Genomic DNA, 16,417 nt, shown 5'->3' with positions numbered 1-16,417 from the left:
GTAATAATAATAACTTGTATACTTTGTGGCAGTAACACCGATGTACGACATTCGGGCCATAATAATAACGGGTTTAAAGATCTTTCAAAAGACAATCCTAAACTACGTGTTAAAGCGAAGGCTTTACGCGTCTAGCATCCCTCCAATAACGCGTTTTTCAAACTGATAAAAGACTTCAGACTCTTTCAATGATATTGCGAAAATCTTAGACTGAGGGCTGCTTGTCATTGTCCCTGCAAAAGCGCTGGCGTATTTCTTCCACTTAGCTAGTGTAAAGGTCTTGTGGAAAGGATGCTTGGTATTAATTGTTTTAGTTAGATAAATGTAAATATACTCCAGATAGAAGTAGCTTATTGTCTCTTCCGTCGCCATCCTGTTGCGGTATTTGCAAAGGCTCTCGCAAGCTTGCCAATGGGTTCGAAGGGTTTAATTGCGCATGAGCAATAACCTTAGGTAAGTGACCTAATGTAACTGTATTACGAGCACAAAGCTTTCTATTTTCCCTTCGTCATTTATGAAACCTTTCTCGTCACTTCTGGTTGGTCGTCCTTCTGGAAGGGATCGTGAATTCCTTTTGAGGAGTTGATATGCCAAGATGGATCCAAGTCTTCCTTTTATGACTTATTCTGACCAAATCGCTCGAAGAGTCTGCAAGCAGAAGCGAACTATATTGAGCCATCTGATTTCATGATAATGTTGGTCTGTTGCCCTCCAAGTTACAAAGCCAACTGGCTAGGCCATTTCCCTCCCGATAACCGGGTCCGGATGGTTGGATTTCACGTTGTGTATCGTGTTTAGATAGCTGGCCTCCCCCTCCCCCTTTTTTTTCTTAGTTGCCGCTTCAATATCACGGAGCTCATAGCCAAGGAACAGGAGGCACATTGGTGAACGAAAATGGTTTGGTTTAGCGGTGTAGCCACGACCGTACGAAGGTTCGCTGTTAGCCCGTTATAGATGTCAGATAGACTGCCTCTGCTAATTGAACAAACAGACTTGGAGTAGTTGCTTGATGTCATAAAATCATAAGTATCAGGGGACTAGAGGCTGGCTAACCATCTAGAAATTACCAAAGAGGTAGGTAGTCATGCTTCGGAACTTAGATAAATGAGGTAAATCGACCTAGCAAGAGAAGGGACAACAAACAGACGAAAATAGAATAACATTGCTGATGCTTTAATAAGCTGTAGCTAACAGTGACTCTTATAACATGGTACTAGAAGCATGTACGATCTATGCTCAAGAGTAGGTCGGTACCTTTTGGGACAGCAGAATCGGCCTGTAGAGTGTACAGCTTGTTGTAGCTGCAGCAAAGTTTGTCTCCCCGAACCTACTATGCTTACGTATTTCCCGGGAAGATAGAGACCGACACGAGTGTTTACTATCTGATTGGCTAACTCCAACCTTAAATTTCTCATGTTTAAACTGGGCAATCTCATGCGCTAGTTCTTGGAATGTTAGCAGTGTCCGTGGCATTGTGATCAGTGTCAAAGGAGCTGTTCGTATGTCGTGCGGTGTAGCCAGTGCAGTGTGGGGCTGGAAAAATATTGTATACGGTAATTTGCACTATTCACATCACTGAGTACAGCATGAAATGGCAAGGAGCTATTGCCTATGAGTTCCTCTTGCCGATGCTGGAGAAGGCGACTATTGAAGCACAATATCGATCAGATCAGGTTAGTATGTCACTTGCCGGGGAGCTGATTGTCACAAACGTCAGTTCTCTTCGATAAGATGCCCCACATAGACGGAGATCGGTGCCACCCATGTATGTGCCTGCTGATCGGTGGAAAGGGGAGAAATTTGGAGGGGTTGATTGGCTCGGAAGGGCCTGGCAGGAAAAGACTTCCCGTCACTACACGTGCCTCGCCCAAGCTAGGTTTGGCGCGAGTGTTCCGAGTTCCAAATAAGTGGGGCGTGGCACGAGGGCTTAGTCGTCCCACACCCCGGTACGCTAGAGTCGAGACCGGTGGGTTGATTCAATCCCACATTCGAAAAACGAAAGGGCAGCCGCATGCATGCCGGCCAGGATGCTCGGCGTTCTCTGTGCAGCTATTAGCTACACAAAGCCCTGGATGGCTAGCGCCAGATATGTGGAGTGACAGTGACAATCCAGCGGCAACCTTCCATTTGTCTGGGAAAGACTTGCCTTCACAGGGCACGCCTCCCTATTGTCCGGATTAAAACTGTCAAAGTACGCAAGTACCAACTCTGCACTAACCGCCAACTTCTAAAGGGCAATACGACAGTCAAGCGCACTGGAAACTTACGTCTGGTGCAGAATAACGGTTGACTAACCCCTAGCTGCAACAGATCTGTCGCCTGGGGCAGCACCTGGATGGCAATAACGTTAGATAACAATAAATTGTTTAGCACTGTCTCGTGCCTTGGTTAGTTTATAGATATAGCGGGGAAGTGGGCAACCGGCCATATTGACAGCTTTGTGGAAATTAGATCACTGGTCTTGTAGTCCCATATACAGTTTATGAGACCACTCCTATGAAGTGATATAAATGAAGCTTGCCGTTGAGGCTGAACTAGTTAGGATCAGAAGAACTGGCCAGTCGAGGTATGGGCCATCATGAAATCCTTGTGTTCTGGGGGTAAAACAATTCCTCCACGAGGTCCAAGCGCTGATTCTGGCGAATGGATTGGCGTCCGTCTTCTCCAACACCCCAGCACTACGATAACACCCCAGTCAGCTAGGTTCTTGATGGACAAATATGTTTCAGTTAGATAGGGGTAAGTAGTACACTGCCCGCGAAGCCTTTTTATTCGTCTTTTACGAGGTATTGGTGCTTTAGAACCGCTGTCGCCCTGCGGTATGCCGCCTGTACGTCGCAAACAATGTCAAGCTGCGAGTAGTTTTGCGTAGACACAACTCACCGGTGGCAAAACAGAAAAGTCGGTTGGCCGATAGACAGATAACAGAAGCAATCTTCGTTATCTAGTCTCCAGCCACCGCATACGGCCAGTTGGCTGGCAGGTATTAACATAGCGTCGCTCATTTCGTCTCTATCCTAATGTTACGCATATTACGGGACAGGTTAGACCAGAGACTCTAATCTTCGGGTGACAAACCACACCTCAAGTGACAAGAAAAAGCAATCATGTCTCAACGGACCCTGCCTTCGTGAATTTTTCAATGTTCTTTCTCGTTGTAATGTTTGAAGCCTTCTGAACCGTGAGCCCGTTGGAGCTATAAGTTGGCCACCCCCTATGTATGACATGCCGCTGACAAGTTTAGGAATCTAGCTACGACACGGAAACGAATAAAACCAATTGCCGAATAAAATTTAGATCTTTTTAGGATGCTGAGGACAATTCCATTTTATGACACGGTCATCCGGCGGTATGCCAGCGACGAAGGAGCGATAACCACTGGACCATCCTTACTGGCGCTCTTCGACCCAGCCAATGTCACCAAATGCGCGGTATGTGCTCCGGGTATATTCCACGACTGGTCTTGAGTCTCACTGCTTCCTTATTTGGATGTATGCTCCTGCGTATGGAGGGATCATTGCCATCAAGCACGGGCTCGAGGGCTAACGTGCGACATGTAGTTGGATTGCCTCATGTCAGTTTGTGCTGGGTTAAACACTACATGTGTCTGCACGAGTGTAGACGACAAGGGGTGGATTGTTAAGTGCCTAGAAGCATCTTGCGGTCGTCGAGATGCCATCAGTATGCCATTTTGGTTCACCCATCACTTCCGTTGGACAGACTGGTTGTGCAAGCTAACCAACATCAACCGGGCAGTTTCCCGAAGGCTAATAGCCGAGCGCTGTGACAGCCGCGTTAGAAACCGGGCCACTGAGTTTATACTTATGAATATTTTGCTAGGTGCCGTAGCGGTAACGGTAATGCTAATTCGCCTTGTTTACAAGCGGTTCTACAGCGACAGGAGGCAACTCACGGTGGACGACTGGCCCGTCTTTACGATACTTCTAACCGCCGCACCATCTATCGTCATCAACGTCTTCGGCTTAGCCCTTAATGGACTCGGCAAGGACTCCTGGGGCATAAGCCTTTCTAAACTTGAGATATTCCACCTCTACTTCTATTCTATGGGGTTCCTCTACCTCATATTACTAACGCTTATTAAGCTTACCGTATCTTTATTCTACTTGACTATCTTTCCCGGCACTCTCGTTAGGCGGGTGCTGTGGGGAACAGCAGTCTTTCAAGTGCTATTTGGCGTTAGCTTCGCCTTTAAACACCTATTTCAATGCTCGCCTATGCGATACTACTGGGCAGAATTTGGAGAACAAGTACGCGATGGTTATTGTATTAACAGTAACGCTGCCGGTTATGCCAATGCAGCTATAAGCATCGCAGTCGACTTATGGCTCATAGGAATTCCCCTGGCACAGATTGGAAAAATGCGATTGCACTGGAAGAAGAAAGCGGCTGCTGCCGTTATGTTTTTGGCCGGTACACTGTAAGTTAGCCTATTCAAAACCAATATTAATAGGCTAGTACCTTACCATATCGCCTAGGTTCACAGTTGTCTCCATTATTCGTCTGCATTCGCTAGTTTATTTAGGCAACTCGTCCAATCCCACGTGGGACCTGTGGGAGGTCTTATGGTGGTCCACAATCGAAATAAATATCGGCATAATATGTACCTGCTTGCCATCTATACGGCTACTGTTGGTGCGTATTTGGCCAAAGATGTTCGGCCCTGATCTATCACCCGATAATGTGACACCTAACATCGAAACAATCGCGCTCACAACTGTGCGAACGAACACTGGTCGATCCGAACAGTAGGTACACTATGGGTCTTACGTTGCCACGAATACTCCAGACACAAGGACTTATCATCTTCTATAGGCACACTGTAGAGAGCAACGATAAGCGAAAACGGGAACTGTAGCCTCTGATTCGCCAGGTTCTGGCCATGCGGGAGTCGGATATTAGAACGTATCGCCTTTCTCTTTAGTTCCTCTTGCTAAACGGCTCGCTGCAGTATCGCCTGAGTCGGCGGTGGTGAAGGCATTTGGTGATTTCGTCACTTGATTTCAGGCGTGTCAGCGAAATGTGGATATGCAGGGCGTTTTTACCCTTTAGTTGAGAGGCCTAAACCAGTGGAAATACGACTACTAGAAACAGAGAACTACTGTTAGATACACGATGTCCCACTTGGCTCACGTCAGGTGTAATTGTTAAACTATTAATGTATTTATATAGGCACTGATAATCCTGTTGTTAGTGTGTCTAATAGTGTAATATTACCGTATACAATTAGAATTTCGAAGGACATATTATAGATGTATTTTGGTGTCTAATTATACAGGTATATTATAGCGCGGTATATTTTAACCTAGAGGCACTCTGGTAGCTGTGCGCCTAGGCGTATTGCTCTAGCTTTAACTTTAATGAGATAACTAGAGACCTTTACACCACTATTTTGTGCTGGTGTATTTGTGCATAATAGTTCTACCCGAACGTGCTGTGTTAACAGATACGCAAAGACTACGCCCTCGTCTTTGTATACAGGATAGTATATAGGCACCCCAAATTTCTCTTTTCCTTGATAGCTCCTAGTTCTTAGCTTTTAACACGATTATTAACATAATCCTAAATTCAAACATCAAATAACTACACTAATTACTAATTATAATCTCCAACCTATTACCAACATAACATCCAACCACTCAAATTAACTTCCCTAATATATCTGCCAACATAAACCCGTGTCAGACAAAGTTGAGGTCACATGAGATCGAGCATGACTGCGCCGAAAGTGGCAATTTCATTCAGTGAGAAGTATCTAAGGAGCAAGAACTCTATTATGAGCTGCACGGGAACCGTGCAGCCCTTTATACACAAAAGAAGCCTTTTGCCGGTTTAGGCAGCTGCTGTTACTAATCTTAACGCTCAGTTTCCATGAGCTGCGATTTGGGGTAGGCCTAATATGCGACACCCTGTCTGGTTTATCCCTTGGAAACCCCAGTCGTTACAAGTTCAACCTGGTTGCCGAAACGGTACTCTAATCAGACCATACCGAGCACTAGTGGCAATGCCAGAACTACATACACAGTAACATAAGAGTTAAGAGATATTATAGTTTAACGCTAATATTAACTATCTAGTGAGCGATGTTTGCTATTTACATAGCTACTCCTAGCCATATAACTAATAGTGCTTCTTAAAATAAAAGGTGAAAGAGTGTAGATGGGATAAAAAATAGTCTTATGGGCCAAAGGTTAATTGCTTATACAAGACTGATAAAGGCAATAATCAAGGAAGAAGGAAGCCTCGGAAATGTAGCCAAGCATAGTCCATAGTCCAACGATTTTGGTTGCCAGGGATGCTCGATAATTGCGGTAGCAACGGCCCGGAATCACAAGAACGAGCCTACCAGTCTGCGCGTTGCCATCAGTCTACCTGAGTCTCAAACCGCATGCTAAGGCCCAATTCGTTCCCTTGCCACAAGCCTTACATATACGCTGGTTCTTCCGCAGGGTTTTCTCGATGAGGCCAAGCGCGGCAGCTAGTTTATCCCAGTTCGTGCTTGGTTGCGCTTCTGCAAGGCCCGCAGCCGAGTAGCACGTCTCACTTTGAGGCTTCGAATCTCGGAACAGCCCTGCGTACGGCCCTCCACGGATGAGGTCATGCGCCTTCCTGAAATCCCTGTCGTCTGTGGTGATATTCCTAGCTGGGACCTCAGGTGCAGCCACCCAGTCCTTTAAGTCCCATTCCGGGTGCAGATCGCCTAAAAACCATTCGGCTAGTTGCATTATCTCTTTGTTGTCTTTGCCCACAGCGGATGGGAAGGCCCCTTGGGCAATGTATGTGGCGGCCTCTTCAATATCGCTATAATAAGTGGAAACCTGGAGGTTCTGGTTAAACCTATCTAGAAGCCGCCTACGGAAGTTGATGAGATCAATTGTTGCCTTGTCCATTTTGATCTTGAGCTGCGACTCCGCCTCCATCTTAGCAATGCGATCATCAGACGGGAATCTCTCATCGCAGTTTGGCTTGCCGCGTAGGCGGTCAGCCTCTTCAAATCTACTTCCCTGTAGGAAATAGAATACTTTGCACGCGCTGCGTAGAATCCCGCGCCTAGCCGAGTTCCCTTCTGGATGCTGCTTGATGCTGGGGTCGTGACATCTTCCTGGCCAGCCACCCGTGCCGGGAACCTCAAACTGGCCCAAGAAGTTGTTACATCTCTCTGGTAGGAGTATAGACATATTGTCCCCAAGACCCCAGATGTTTTTTTTGCCGCACTCAAATGCTTCGCTAGCTGACTTGCCCTCGCTAATGCAGCCTACGACGCCCTTTAGGAACGTAACCACAACAGTTACCGGTTGACCAGGTGTCGCGTCCATCTTGTTAAGCATTTGTATTCCGAGTGACGTACCCAGCTTACTAGCTGCGTCCGCTGTGACTGGAAGCCCCGAAATGTAGAAGTCTCTAACACTTTTGGCACCTGAGGCCGCAGTATACAGCTTGTAAAGGGTCTCTGTATCTGTGAGGTCCATAGTAGGCAGGTTTTCCACGCCCCCCCGGTTCCTCAGGGTCGAAGTATCAGGCGTGCTTAGTAGAGCTGCGGCAAAAACAGCCTGCGCTGTAGCGGAGGCGATAAGGATACGCATCTGTACGGTGAGTTAAAGAAAGTACCAAGTGTTAACGGAGTCTTTGTGAGAAGGATGAAGGTAGTTGATAGCAAAGCTAGGCTTGGGAGTGTCATTTTATAATAATTATACAGGTACTGGGAGTTATAATGCGGAGATGATCGCGCACTACGCTGTTATATCTGCTGACAGTTGTGGCTGGCCTGGGCGAGAGCCCCATGCATAGTATCTAGCAACAAATTCTAGATATTGTTATACATCTGAGGGCGTGTGTGTACGAACAGTAACCCAGTAACTCTGCGTCTGTTTATCTTTAACAAGCAACCTGCAGAGGGAATACCACTCCGAGGTAGTCGTTAGAAGTCTGCAACAAACTACCGCTAAAGAAAGCTTTAGGCTCAATGGCCGAAGGTACACCTTACTAGTGGCAAAATCCAACCAATGCATCTTTATAGCCCTGCGCCTTGCACACTGCCGAGACTGAGACAAATTTCCGAGACTCATTACAGCAGCTAACAGACAAAGATTGTTTTGCCCCTTGCATTAGGTAGAGTCTGAAAAGCTGTGTATTGTGATTTATTACAGTAGGTACTGTCGGATAGAGTAGGTCCTTCCTCTTTCCTGAACGGTAGCATTCGGCTGCTAACCGAACAAGACTATTGTGCCCCTTGCATAAAATGGAAGCTGAGACCTAGGTTACGTATTGCAGCTTACGGTGGGTTTGGCTGAATGGAGCAGACAGTTAATCCGAAGAGGAAAGATGCCAATGCCGATATGTAAGATAAGGCTATATCTCCAGGAGAAAACCTAAGGTGTTAAAGGATGGGGTATGATGCCGGGCATAATGTTGGGAACGCACTCTTGTAATCGTTAGTGTGTGTGGCTCTCAAATACAAATATCACTATTGCTATTAGGTTTTATTGAGATCACCATAATCACGCAATGCTACCCGCAGCATTTATGTGATAGTATTAGGCAGTCGCTAATAACGATGTCGCCGACTACCAGGTTTCGGGTTATATATGTAGGCTGGAAACTCCAGCGCAGATGTTAACCAGCAGGCTGGGGTAATATTGATACCTGAAAACCCACGTTAGTGGTTTGATGCCAAGATTGCTACCTTCCCCTGTATTATTACTTTCTTGGCATGCGAATGTAAAAGATGTACGCTAAATTGGGGAAGAAGGCAATGGGGCCATTCGTTGCACTAGAATAAGAGTCCACTTGGTCACGGCAGTGTAGTAAGTAATATAAACAATATGTACATTGGTAATATAGACCCCCTTGCAATAATATTCTATTGTCAAGCGATGTGTATATTGTATTACGCAATATTGCGTTGATTTATATGATATTGTATTACCAAGAACCTAATCTATTGGCTTTTTCGTAGCTCTGCAACACAATTGACGCGCCTAAAGTCATAGACGCCACACCGCATATGGCCATTGAATCAGCTATTGGAAGTTCCTAGCCACGGAGTACGGCGTAACTAGAACTGTATGGATTGGCTAGCGCCATATTGTGCAAAGTTGTTAAATTCTCCACCGCCACAAAATAATACATATGAGAAATATGAAAGGCTGGCAAACCACCTGAATTCAGGTGGTTGGGGAGTAGAGATAAAAGGGTCTTAACTCTTAATGCTAAATAAGCAGACACAGAGACTACAAGAAGAACAAATTTAATTACACTTAAACTAGACCATTCTCCGTGACATTGTAGTGCCTTCGTATTTCTAACCAAAGTCCAAGGAACCAACTTTATTTGAGTAAGGATCATTTTCACTGCCATAACCCTTCTGGCAGGGCTATTAGCAGTGTGAATGTTAGACCTGTAGCGCGTGAGAGCTATCAGGTAACTTGGAGCTTCGCGTGGCCACATCAAGAGCAGTAAAGGTGTTGGATATTACCACCTCGCCGACTAATAGACTAGTTGTCACGATTCCGTCTTAAAAGTTAAATTAAAGTTTGTTAGGAAAAAGCAATTATGAGAGGGGAAACGTTCGGACGAAAGGAAGAAAAGTTGTGTTTAAAAGATCGCTAAAACAGTTTGGAAAAAGGGGGAGGATAAATTTTATGCAGTTAGTAGTTTCTTACTCCTTGTGACAAGGTAAATATAATTGGAATTGCGTAACGCGACAAAAGGACGCTTTTTTCTAGGGTAACACCATTCATCCCGCGCACCCTAGCTCCATACATTCAAGTCTAATGTGGCAAGGTGGCTACTCTAGTAGCCACGGAAACAGAACTTACCGCACATGTAGCACTCATCATAGCATGACCATAAGCTTCAATTATCGCTCCTTTAATGCTTGTTTAACAGTCGCACCGTCTCAATATATAATACTCATACTATGGGATATGAGTAGTTAGGGACTAGCCAGTAGGCCTCACCGAAATATTTACGGAGCACTCCGTATTTCCCGATGCACTGGCCCAAAATCTTCTGTAACGGTTCAAGCAAGTATATTGACAACTACCTAGATAACCTGCAACTGGGTATCCAAAGTTAAGGAGGAAAGGAGCAAGAGGTCAAGGCAGGAAGAGCTCGCGGAGCTCTTGTGGGCTTGTAAACTTGCATTTGCTAATTTCCCTTGTTGCTAAGGGCGACTAGCAACACGGTTCTTGATAAAGGCGAGAGTACAAGCCGAGCCACCGTCTGGCTCAGCCCGTTACACCTTCAAGGTGAGGAACTTCCGAGTAGAATATGGTCTGATTAATCCTAGCCAATATTAGACTATACGTGGTACCAAACAGTTCTCTAACCGCGTTAGGGATTTGCTCATTTTGGTTCTTCGGTAAGATCCAGTAATTTATATGTACAAGGTGCTAGGCCGATTTATCCACGTCTATCCACTTTTGTTTAACCGCGACAGGGGAGTTAAAGTTAGGGCATTTATCGGCGTCTAAGCAAGTTCCTTCTTTCCCTGCCTTTAGATCTTGCCTTACCCTACCTATACGAGTAAGGGAGAGATTAAGTATCTCTCTACCTAGTACATTAGTTTTTAACCGAAATAGAGTTTTAGTCTATTGCTTGATTTAATACTCGTTGATTCCATGTGCAATATTGTCCAAGACACATGCCATACCGCATCTCTTTATACTTTATACGAAGCGGATCCCATAACTTGGTGTTTGTTTATTGCTACCTTTCGCAATTTCTATTATGTGGCCAGAGAGTGGCTCCCTCTTACACACTTAGCTTCTCGCTCCTACCACTGATTCAGGGACGAGTAACACACTCTGCCCGAGTACTTCGTGGTATCAAACCCTGCTATAATAACGTTATAGGTCCGGAGTGACTAGTGCTAATACTTTTGACGTCTTAGAACCAATTATAAAGCAATTTAAGTCGCAGAGCACTATGGAAGACAGGATCGTGACAGATCTATCCTGCCGTGACTTTCAGACAGGGTTGAGTTATGTGGCCATCTCGCGTGTGAAAACGCTACAGGGGTTAATGCTGAATGCCCCGTTCGACCGCAATCGTCCAACATACACATTTCTACCCCAGAGGGTACTAAGATAAAGATAAGGGACTAGAGGCTTAGGAGTTTGCAGGTTTTCACTTAGAATTCGTATAAAAATAGCTACAGGTCCACGTAACTCCACTTAATGCTACCAAGACTTAGATAATGCAACGAATGTATAACTCTAGACGCTTTATTGTTCACGGAGTGGGTTAACCGGAGACTTGTAGCCTCGGCTGATTGTACGCCTTGCACCACCGCTCTCAAGTGCAAGGTGTTACGTAGTATTTTAAACGAGTATATATAAAAGTACACGAGAAAGGTTCCAAATTACAAAAGTCGTAACTAATACTTAAGGGACCAAAAAGAGATACGCCTACGCTTAAAACTCATCTTTCGAGCGACCTGCTTTCCATTCTATTTCTTTTATCTGGCTTAAAAGAAAATCCAGATCTCCTTCCAACCAACAAGCCTTATCGGCGTTATCACAGATGCTTGCATTTGGCGTTTTGACGATATAATTGTCCTGAGATGTATCGGCCACATCAGGAAATTAACATGCAGGAGGGAATTCACAGGAACGGAACAGCTTAGAGACCTAGAGTAACTGTGCTTCTAGTAAGTTTATTTGGCCTTCTTAGAGTCGTCCTGAAAACATTCAGTCCAACGAATTATCGCCATTGTAGGCAAATCAGGTATTAGCCGTTTAATTTCTTCCTGCGAACGCAAGTTCCCCTGCCTTGCAACATGTCTCGACTGGGACGATTATCCTTTATTTCCTTAGCTTCCTCCTGCGGATCTGTGTTTAAATAAGATCCGAAAAGAGAACACGACGGCAAGAAATGTACATTATTACTACTATTCGACAGACGCAGTAGTCATCTGATTGCTTTGTAGTAGTGGACAATAGCTCCTATTCCATGGAAATCACACTGGAGCTGTGTTCTTGCACCAATGGCAATTCTGAGGTAACTCTCGCGTACAATCGTGTTCTCATACTCGGCCATTGACGTCACCACGAAGATTGCATTTCGGATCTGCGGGACAGTAAGCACGCATTCTTGCGATACTAATTACTGATTGATTGATGAGGGGCTTAAGTACTAATAACTAATAACGTGCCAGTATCGATTAGAATCAGTACTCCTTGATAACTATCTGCTTGTTGGGGTGACTCGTTGGTCACCCCCTCCTACCTCTGGAATGGGTAGGTTGGGATTATTCCACCTCGTGCTGCTCTCGTGGGCGAGTATGAGTCGCGAGGGGAGTATATCGATACTATGTAACGTCTCCGTTTTAGCAGATTCTAGTTATTTTAATATAGGCGTTTCGAAAGTAGGGGAGTAACTCACAACATAACAATAGGGAATAGACACTGTAGCGTGTATGCAAACGAATCAAGATTTTGGCTCACTCTCGGGTTGGGAAAGGGTCCTTTCGTCCAAATTGTGGTTGACGCCCCCGCCCCAACGCCACATGGCATCCGATGAGGGGGTCCCGCTAAGACAACCTCGGGAGCCCGAGGTTGTCTCAGCGGCCGCTCTCGCCTCCCGTCCCGACCTGCCGGGCCGGGACCCATCACAAGCGAGATTGCTTGTCATTACTTCTTAAAACTTACGAGCTCTCCTTTTTCTTATCGTGCCTTCTCTTTCTTCCTTAGCTTGAGATATTTATTTATAGTTACCTAGCCAGTTGTCAATATACTCGCTTAGACCGTTACAGTACTTGGGGTGGCGGCGGCAGAATCCTTGGTGCGTTAACAAGAAACCGTGCGGCCAATCAGAAGTGGTAACAGTCAGGCCTGTGTAAGAGTCAAACCCGAGAAGCCAAGGAGTCAGACCCATGTAGCAATTCCCATTCTTTTTGGTTAGGGGGTTTATTCAGGCCGCCGCTCTGGGCAGGGCCCTAGGGGGAAACTGTCGGACGCCAAGGCGGTACGAGTTATAAGCCGTCGCTAATGTTCGTGCAAACGATAGCTTGGAAACGGCATGTTGGTGCGAGAATTCAGGCGCTGTCCCTTAAGCTACTAAAGTTCAGCCAGGGTTCTTAAGCTTATTAACGCCACTAAGCCACCTGTTATGGACCATTAACTTGTGGGTCCGGTGGCTTGGCAGAGGTTACATCCCCCTACAGCTTATCAGATGACGCGGCACGAATACCCTTACAACGGCACATACATATTGTCGGATCAATCCGCCGTCACCCAATCCATAATAGTGGCCTATATATTCTACGCTACTGCTGTAGTTCTCAGCTGAAGAATAAGCGATTTATCCGGGCCCGGGATGTGGGGCGGGTAAAGCGTTTCTGTGTGGGGATCACAAGGCATTGGCAGAAGCCGAATCTTTAGTGTCTGCGGCAGGATTCTGGAAGTCTAGAAATCGGATGGTTCCCTTCCCTAAGTGTGCTTATGCTCTAGCGGTGTACCTGGATTTGTAGTCGACCTGCAAGGGCAGCATTTCTCGGATCCCACGAATGCCGTTCGCACCGTTCACAAATGCCGTGGGCCGTGCTTGGTTTGTCCCTTATCACTCGCCAAGTGAAACTACAATACGGTTTCGAAACACAACTTGGACTCTACCGGGTACGCAAAAAATGGATACTACAAATTGTAGGAGCATGGAACTATGCAACAGGCTTGGGATTTCACAAGGGCTACGGGAACAGGGTTTGTTGGTTGTTGTTCCTTGGCACAATATGAGCCTCCGTTAATCGCCCAGTTGCGCTAGGAGGCGACTGCAACGACTCCCTTGTTGTTCTTCTTAGCACCGGTCTACCTGATGGTGCAGGATGCATTGCGAAATGGATGCGGTTGCCAAAGTCCACAAATTGCAATCTAGTACTTTAATATGGATACTAAGGTCTACCGTCACATAATGACCGGCGTCAACGTATCAAGACAAAAATGACGGCTCCCTTCAAGGAAGGCCCTGTCAAAATTGCCTCCTGGGGTCATTTTTTGAAGCCTGGCCCAAAGCTCGGATCCAAGCTAAATCGCACGCTGATTCACACTTTGGGCTGAGTTCAAGTCTCTTGTTGAGGTTGGACGGCGCTTACCCGTCATGGCAGCTTGGCAATGAGCAGAAGCAGGAGCTTTGTCCTTTACTAGACAGTCTAAGCGGGATCTAATATAGCACAAGCCGCGTACCAGAGCTCCAAACGCAGACACAGCAATATCTATCCAGAACTAGCGCCCATTCAATAATACCCTGAATCATAAGCCCGCAAAAGAAATTGACAAGACTAATAGTGCTAGCCCAGCTTAATTAATCCAAAGTACAATGTATAATGAGGATCCATTATTGTTCCACGGCAGAAGGCCAGACATGCGGAAGAATCTGGATTCCTAAAGTTGTGGACTGGCGAGCTGGTTGTGTTGACAGTATAGCCACCGGCTGCCCTATAGCACGGGTGGCCGGCGCAATTCTACCGATTAGCATCTGCCAAAACGAGTTAGCGCTCTAACACTACAGATAACTTGTCTCGCGCAGCTTGGGATCTTGGAGACAACTAGGAAACGAGTTTTGTTTTGGCAATCCCAACTATAATCGCAGAGTGCTTCTGAGCCGCCCCAATTAAAACCTAGAGTTGGAAGCCACAACTCCAGCCGATTCCGGCAGCTTCCAGTTTTGTCGCAAGCCAACAGCCACTCAGCCGCTTCAGGCTCCACAGGAGACTGGTTGCCAAGCCATGCTGGTCAGCCCACTGTTATTCTCGGGACCTACCACTGAGCCAACCAAATTGTCCCAAGAGTGGTTGGGGCACACGGCCTCTATCGGACTCCTCAGGCCATTGTTATTCGTGCTGCTGTGTAGTATCGTCAATGTGAGCAGTTCGGGCTTGCTCCATGTTTAGGCAAGTATGGCAGGCTATCCAGGTTAGCATGTGGGTATTGCAGCTAGCAGGTAGATTATTGGATAGCTTATTACAATACCAGACCCCGGAAATAAAGATTATGTCTAAGCTGCTCTCTAGTATAGTTTAACATCCTCCGACACATGTTTGCTATCGCGTCAGGCCCAGGCTTAGCTGCATCGGAATGAGGCTGTGCAGCATTAATCCCGCAAAAGATTACAAAGTTGGACTTATGTGAAGGAGTGAGTTCCGGTTCCGGTAACAGAAGTAGCGACGCTACAAACCATAACTACCACAGTACTAAACTACCCGTACTGTATCTAGCTTTCCCGCCAAATTTGATAAACCGACTGTTTCCTGCATGGTGGTTGTTGGCCGTGGCTCGTTATGAATCCGTCTTAGCGTAAGTAAACTAAATATTGTTAATTGCCGGGCTACCTACAGTACGCGGAGTGCGAAAAAACATACCATATTAGTTCTTAGAGGTGGTGGGGTGGCAACAGTTTTGCAAGCTCTAGCTAAAACGACATCGGGAGTGGCTAAGTCGGCTTTCAGTATAGTAGTCAGCTGGCTATGTGGCATCTCGGGTTTGATTTTTGACACGTTTATATAATTGCTGCAAAGAGCTGAAAATAATACATCGCGATTCTCCGCTAGTTATTAAAAGGCTAACCCCTTTGTTTAACCTCCTTCCTTATCCTAATTACTGGGCTCGGTCTAAAGGGGTTTACCAATAAAGTACTTTCACCTAACCCTGCAGAAATTTAATGAATCTTCGTCAAGTACGATAATTTAGCCACCTTGGCATTCAGTAAAGCCGAGGGTACACTAGCCTCTAGCAGCCGGCCCAATAACGTGTCGACAACGCTAGTCTGATACGAAGACCATCGTAACCTTCCGAGCTTGGCCTCGCTTAATTGGAGTGCCACAGCCACCCCAAGAAACAAATATCGACAAGAGTCAGTCTTGCTGCCAATACCCCGCGTTACGCGGAAGCAATTATTATGGCGAGGCTGCAAAATCATTCGTTACATCATCCATCTCGCTAAAAACTGGACAATCATTAAAGTATTGCCCCTGTTTTCTCTAGATCCCGGACTCCGCAGACTCTAACTCAGATGCCTGCCAAGCAGCAATATCTTAGCCTCGTACAGGGCATTTGCAAATAATTTCTAAATACTATTTAATGCATATCGAAACTAATATTGGAAATGCTCCATGCTAAATATTATCCGACGCCTTCCTACGTTTGCCTTCACTTCTTTTTATCGCCCTAATGCGAAGTATCCATTTACATGCCGTCGGTTATTTCGTGTTGGGTTGCAGGTTTTGGTTAGTTCATGTATCCTAGAATCTGGACTTAAGGAGGGAGGGGAATTTCAATCTATATAAACGTATGAGATGTCTCTCCTCGGGTAGTATGCCAAAGCAAAACTTTGCCCCTTTGATTAGCCAACTCTCAGAATGCATTTCGTTTTGTTATGTTTTCTTACATTTGCCTATGTGGCA

General features: G+C 45.8%; 1 protein-coding gene across 1 annotated transcript; it reads right to left on the bottom strand.

The window, feature by feature from the left end:
- Nucleotides 1-6,360: 6,360 nt before the first annotated feature.
- VFPPC_00006 (hypothetical protein) lies at nt 6,361-7,601 on the bottom strand (the record flags this gene model as incomplete). The annotated part of the gene is made up of 2 exons (XM_022428154.1): nt 6,361-6,368; nt 6,446-7,601. 2 exons carry the CDS (start codon nt 7,599-7,601, stop codon nt 6,361-6,363), a joined length of 1,164 nt encoding a protein of 387 aa, XP_022284643.1.
- Nucleotides 7,602-16,417: the final 8,816 nt, after the last annotated feature.

Source organism: Pochonia chlamydosporia, chromosome 1, assembly GCF_001653235.2.
Source record: "Pochonia chlamydosporia 170 chromosome 1, whole genome shotgun sequence".
Taxonomy (NCBI): Eukaryota; Fungi; Ascomycota; class Sordariomycetes; order Hypocreales; family Clavicipitaceae; genus Pochonia; species Pochonia chlamydosporia.
The sequence above is the reverse complement of the archived record's forward strand: the minus strand, read 5'-3'. Positions and strand labels throughout refer to the sequence as shown.